The 6,537-nt window shown below is 43.6% G+C and overlaps 1 protein-coding gene across 1 annotated transcript; it reads left to right on the top strand.

Moving 5' to 3' along the window:
- The first annotated feature begins 794 nt into the window (after positions 1-794).
- Positions 795-3,071, top strand: LOC139389516 (izumo sperm-egg fusion protein 1). The gene is made up of 8 exons (XM_071136337.1): positions 795-1,062; positions 1,200-1,274; positions 1,364-1,447; positions 1,606-1,626; positions 1,803-1,886; positions 2,176-2,303; positions 2,434-2,584; positions 2,896-3,071. Exons 1-8 carry the CDS (start codon positions 795-797, stop codon positions 3,069-3,071), a joined length of 987 nt encoding a protein of 328 aa, XP_070992438.1.
- The last annotated feature ends 3,466 nt before the right edge of the window (positions 3,072-6,537 follow it).

The raw sequence follows: 6,537 nt of genomic DNA, 5'->3' as shown, positions 1-6,537 counted from the left end.
GTCATTGTTAGCCTATTATGTTATTTGTTGTTTTACTGTCATGCCCTGGCTATATATATATATATATATATATATATATATATATATATATATATATATATATAGCTCAGTGTTGAAAACACCCTGATGAAGGCTTTAATACTGAAACACTTTGACTGCATCCCAACTGGCACCCTATTCCCTGGCCTATATAGTGCACTGCTTTTGATCAGATCCCTATGGGCCCTGGTCAAAAGTATTTAACTGCATAGAGAATAGGGTGCCAATCATGAATACCTTTTATTGACCCTCCATGACTATACATTATCATGTCACCTATGTTATTATACTGGATTTGATCGAGCAGTTACAGGCCTTCGCTGTTGCACATGCCCAGCTTCCACCACTGAGTGTCAGCAGTGAGCCACAAACTTAACAAAGTGTTCCCATTAGGCCCCCATTGAACTGTGCAAAGCAAGACAGTTGTGATGTCCCTGTAAAGTTACTGCAGGAACACAGTAGAATTATATTTCTATGGAGTGTTTCAAACTTTAGTGTCAGTGACTTCACAGTACTATGTGTTGCTTGCTGCCATAGAAATGGAATTCTTCATTCTAATTCTATAGTTCTAATTCTACCACTTAAGTTGCTTTTCTTTAGTGAGTAGTTAACAAGTTGTATATTGTTCCTGCCAACATTTCCCAGTAAACATTAAAACAGCTGCCATGAGGTTATGCATTTGTAGAGCATCATAATGCTTTGGGGTTGAAACAATTTAGGTCAATCTCTCTCCATCGCTGTCAGTAAAGTTAGCTATGGAAAAGGCAGTTAGGGCCCTGTCTTTCCCACTGTCTGTCCGGCTCCTGTCTGTCCCCAGCCTTCTATGTCTCCTGTTCCTGCTGTGCTGTGTCCCTGTGGGGAGACCCTGTCTGCAGTGTGACCGCAGGGTCAGGCTCCTCCATGAAGACTACCTATTGGCTGCTGCCTCTGCCACCATAGAGGACCAGATAGAACTGAAGAAGATTCTAGACTACGCCTACGTCACCTACACAACCACCAGCAACCAGTATAGTGGAGTTATTGGTAGGTGGTTGTTACTTACGAGCCAAGCGCACTACCAACTCTGCCATAAAGGTCCAGATCTCTAAGTAGACGTTACAGAGCATGTTAATACGTGTGTGTGTACGGTGCGCGTGTGGTGTGTGTGTATGTGCCCCCAGACCCGACCACCCTCTACAGGGCCAGTACAGAATACCAGAGTGAGTTTGACCGTTTCCAGGGAAGCCAACTCACAGGTGTGTGTGCCTGCGTGCGTGCGTTTGTGCTTGCGTATTTGTGTGCGTGTGAAACTGACTACCGTCTGTCTGTCCTCTCCCTGTGTAAGGGCCTCTGACGTTTGAGGCCATTCAAATTCTGGAGAAAGGCAGGAAAATTCTAGAGAAACACCTGCAGACTTTTGTCCAGAAAGGTGACTGGTTCAGCTGTAGCCTAGTGTTAATATCAACAATACCAACAGTAATAATATCAGTGGCACTGTAATATGTTTATGATTCTTTCTGTAATAACAGTGTATGGCAACACTTTACAGAGTGGAATTTAACTAATGTCTTGTTTTCGTTTTGTCAGGTCTCTGCCCAAACAAATGTGGTAAGCCCATGAGCAATTTAATTAATTTGTCATTCCTGCCATTCCTTTCACCCCCTTCCATAGTGCCATCATTTCACCTCACCTATTGGCCTGTGATCGCACACGCACACACATCTGCCATTACAGTTATAACTTTATAGATCAGCAACAAATTGTGCTGTCTTTTTAAACTGCAGGGTTGCTGTATCAGAGAGTAATGAACTGCCTTTCCTGTCAGTACAAGCTGCACACCTGCCCCTCTACCACTCAGGACTGCGGGGGTGAGTGTGTGTGCGTGCATCCATGTGTGCGTCCATGCGTGGGCGAGCCCGTGTGTGTCTTTATGCAGCAGCACTGTCTACTCTTATTGAATGTCATAGATGACTTAGGTAATACTGACCTGTTCAAACTATTCTAATCTGAGGTTAAATCAATCCCACTGTCTATCCCTCCCTTCCTCTAACCATTCTTCTCTCTTCCTCACTCCCTCCTCCCTCTCATTTTCATTCTCTCTCCTCCTTCTCTCCCTCTACCCCGATTTCCCCCCCTACTCCTCTCTCTCTCTGGTAGAGTATCCAGTGGAGGCAGCAGAGGGGGGACAGGCAGTGTTGGACTGTTTCCTCCCCTGGCATAGTCTAGTGGTGGGCCGGCCAGATTATCACTACACCTGGGCTCCAGGGACGCAAAGGACTGCAAATGTAAGACGTGAGGGTGCATACACACACGCGCAGACAAACACACTGGAGTGTTCTGGCTTTGAACACATACATGTAATGTTATTCATTTAGACTTTCATCCATCCCTTTCCCATTTTTCACTTCCCTCTAGCTGACAGAGGGTGATTTCAGAGTGCTGGTGGTTACTGAGGATTCCTCTGTGGTGCTGAACCAGCTGCATGTCGATGAGGAGGGCATGTACCGCTGCCTCCTAACGGATGGCAAAGGAACTGTCCTTTCACGCACTCACTTCCTGCTCACTGGTATGCCAGTTTGAATACATGTAGCCCCTGGCCTACTTCAGAAATGCATCATCCCTTTCTCCCTTCCCTCAATGTTAAAGTGATAAGAGTTGTTAAAAGTTATATTCTTTGCTTTCACTTATCCAGCTGTGTTAGATTAGTGATTACTTCAAGAGGACAGATCAATCTTTAACAAAGGCATTGATAGAGGCATAGACATTCAGGGGTTACAATTTTCCAGTAGAATAGGCATGAAATGGGATGAAAATAAAGACGTTTGGAAACAGAATAGGCCAGATCACCCTTCACCTCTCCCTCTCTTTTGTCCACAGTCACCCCGTCACCTGTCCCGACTCCCAGATCTCTCCTCACCCTGCCCTCCCTCCCTCCTAGTTATGATGCCTCCCCCATTTCTCACCCTCCCACTGACCTCCTGCTGGTCATCATCATCATGATTACTGCCCTGAGTCTGACGGCCAGCCTCGCCCTTGCTATTGCTTTTGGGTGAGAGGGATGGAGGGTAAAGGTGGGGGACAGAGTGAATGATGGGTGAGGGAGAGGGAGGGAGAAAGACAGAGAAAGGGGAGGAGAGAGTGACCGAATGAGTGATTGATTAAAATATATCAGTGGGAGAGACAGAGAGGGGGAGAGAGATGATGGAGGGATTAATTAGAAAAAATATGAATGGATGTTCAAAAGATTCATTGAGAAATTTGGCCGTGTGAAATTGGTGGAACCAGGACAGATCTTCTGTGGTAGCAGATAAGTCCAATCTCATTTCCCTTCCAAAATTCAAAATATTCCCTGTGTAGGAAATCGCACCGATTATAATTGTTTCTTATTACCCTCATATCCCACAGCCTCCCAACAGATGTTACATTTTGAAGTATCTACTGTTAGTTGCCAGGAATAGTAGATACAGAATTACAATAAATAGGAAAGATACTACACATACAGCAGTGAGCAGCAGTGAGAGTGAGAAGTAACAGACATGTTAACTTTTTCCTTGAATAATCAAGGACACATTTCTGGTGTCAGAGTTGACGAGAAAATAGAATGACATAATGTCATAAAGTCTGAACAATATGTGTGTGTCCTTCCACCAGATTGATGACTCTGAGACAACAGAGAGAAGAGGAGAGGAGAGGGAAGGGAAGAGATAATGACAGAGGAACAAGAATGTGACTGATGTGGAATATGAGAAGGGATGGACAAGATTTTGAGTTAAAAAAACACACAAAAGTTAAGAGAAGGTGTAAATGAATACTGACACTGTTAATAACTATCTCAGAGAGTGTAGCACACACACACACACACACACATTTATTTTAATTCACTTGATTGACCTTAAGGTTTTCTGAACGGAGAGAAGATTATAGACACGTGGGATAGGATGAAAAGAGGGATGATGAGAGGAGTGAGGGATGGAGGTAAAACTCCTAGATTAGACTTTTTCAGATGAATATTCCCAAACGTTAACCTAATTCTAGATAATCCACTGTGGGAGCAGGGGGGGAGGGTAGGCGAGGGGGAGGGGAAACAGAGACAGTTTCCATATTCAAGTTCCCTTTTCATTCAGATAGAGTATTAAAAAGTGGGCTAGAGAGAGACACGTGAGAGAGGGCCATAACAGAGAAGTAAAACAGTCTACATTAGGGCCCTTCACTCATCATCACCATCAGTATTTTGTACTGGAGTTATTAGCCAATCAATCAAAAGATGGTTTCCTCTCACAAAAAAATATTCCATTTGTAAAACCAGCTCCTTCAAAGTGTCCAGTGTGTTTTTACAAAGCATCATGGTTGCTCAACATTGATATGCGCAGTAATACTGTTGACGAACATACACACAAGGTTTTCATTCACTTGTGCAATGTAATCAAGTGAGTGAAACTGAAAACAAAACCTTTCAAAATATTTGAATTTCCTATCTTAACCTTTATTAGTAATACGAGATACAGGGTCTTGACTACTGTAGCTATTTTGTTTTATTTCCCACCTTCATGGAATAGCCCCTTTTACTGACAATGCTTGACTTTAAAAGAGACTTGTCACACTGCCTCAGTGTTAGCCACAGCATCCTACATGTGAGGGTGGCATCAATAATTCATTTCACTATTGCATTGCTCACTGACTCATTTGGAAAAAGAACAAAGTGTATTTTCCAGGATGAAGGTTTTAAAGGTGTGTGTGTGTGTGTGGGGGTCATGGGGGTGTTTTCCTCTTGTCGTCCGCCCACATGTCAGCATTACAGGAAGCTGTACCACATACATCCTGTTACTCTAACCTCCATGCGCACCCTCGGGTGCGTAGACACACACACACACACACACAGTCTCTATTTAAGGAAGGATTATAGAACACTGTACTGTAGCTCTGAGTAATATTCTGGTTTTTGTGTGGGAGAGCATGACACATTGTGTTTGTATTGCATGTCAGTAAAGCTAGCTCAGCGGTTGCCAAGCATGATATGTGTTGCGTGTGTGTGCCTGTTGGCAATTATAACCGTGCGACTGTGTGTGTGTGTGTGTGTCACTCTGGTACAATACGTGCAGTCTCAGTTTACAAAGACAAGGGAGGGGGAAAGAGAGAATGAGAGATGGAGGGAGAGAAAGGAAGTGGAGTGGGAGGAAAATAGTGGGAGAAACAGTGAATGGATGTGCTGTGGATTACAAGGAAGTGGTGGAGAAGGGAGCAGGAGGTCAGATGACTGTTTAGCTGTATTTTGTGCTGATGGAAGGTAGATACTCTAGCATAGTACCACAGTCCTGCTGCCTACATAATTACAACTACATACATCATCACTGCACACAGTTATGACTCACCAGTGGTAGACAATCATGGTTACTATTGTTGTTGTAAAGAATGAATGGAGCCAAAGTTGAAATAGAGTTATGAATAACAGAGTTAATTAATGCTATGAAAGAGTTAATGAATGGAATTCTACAGAACATTAGCTCAGATTAGGGACAACTCCAACCAGACTGGGGTCAGATTAACATGTAAATCATAGAGAGGGAGGGAGCCAGAGAGAGGGAGGGAGCCAGAGAGAGGGAGGGAGCCAGAGAGAGGGAGGGAGCCAGAGAGAGGGAGGGAGCCAGAGAGAGGGAGGGAGCCAGAGAGAGGGAGGGAGCCAGAGAGAGGGAGGGAGCCAGAGAGAGGGAGGGAGCCAGAGAGAGGGAGGGAGCCAGAGGGAGGGAGGGAGCCAGATAGAGGGAGGGAGCCAGATAGAGGGAGGGAGCCAGATAGAGGGGGTGGGAAACAGTTTATGAATAGGGTATGATGTAAATATTTACCCTTCTCTGCTGTGCAGAATAGCCTAACTCATTACATAAGCGCTCACACACACATGCATCAATGCACCCACTAATCCACACACACACACACACATACACACACACACACACACACACACACAGTCCTGCAGCCTGGTATTTTCCATGCCTGTGTGTTTGGCCCCTTGTCTTTATAACATTCTTTATAACATCTCAACATTCACAAAATAGTTGATTTTCTTACTTTTTAATTCTGCATTGTTGGGAAAGGGCTCATAAGTAAGCATTTCACAGTAAAGTCTACACCTGCTGTATTCGTCGCATGTGACATTTGATTTGATTTAAAGCTGCAATCTGCAGTTAAAACAATAACAAAGCGGCCCCCCTTTATCCCTCCCTTGAGATGACGTAGAGGCACCTTCCCTCTGCATCATGATTTCAATGGTAGAGTTGCACCTCTAGGGCGAAAAAGAGAGAGATTTACTACTAAATGACAAAAATATATAACTTTTGAAACAAACTGTCAAAATGAAGACCATAATTGACTTGCTTCACTATAACTATGCCTAAAATATGTTTTCTTAATGAAAAGTTACTTTTTAAATAATATATATATATAGAGAGAAGCAAGTCGAGATATATATATATAGTAATGCATCTCAAACAGACATTCACAAACTTTGTATCTGTTCTGTAGTTT

The sequence above is a fragment of the Oncorhynchus clarkii genome, chromosome 30 (genome assembly GCF_045791955.1).
Source record: "Oncorhynchus clarkii lewisi isolate Uvic-CL-2024 chromosome 30, UVic_Ocla_1.0, whole genome shotgun sequence".
NCBI classification, from domain to species: Eukaryota; Metazoa; Chordata; class Actinopteri; order Salmoniformes; family Salmonidae; genus Oncorhynchus; species Oncorhynchus clarkii.
The sequence above is the reverse complement of the archived record's forward strand: the minus strand, read 5'-3'. Positions and strand labels throughout refer to the sequence as shown.

Bases quoted from the DNA above. Each gene is read 5' to 3' on its own strand.
- LOC139389516 (XM_071136337.1), top strand. From the start codon at position 795: ATGGAAAAGGCAGTTAGGGCCCTGTCTTTCCCACTGTCTGTCCGGCTC. The intron at 1,627-1,802 runs GTAAGCCCATGA...TTTAAACTGCAG, and splicing joins TCTCTGCCCAAACAAATGTG to GGTTGCTGTATCAGAGAGTA. The intron at 2,585-2,895 runs GTATGCCAGTTT...TTTTGTCCACAG, and splicing joins CACTCACTTCCTGCTCACTG to TCACCCCGTCACCTGTCCCG.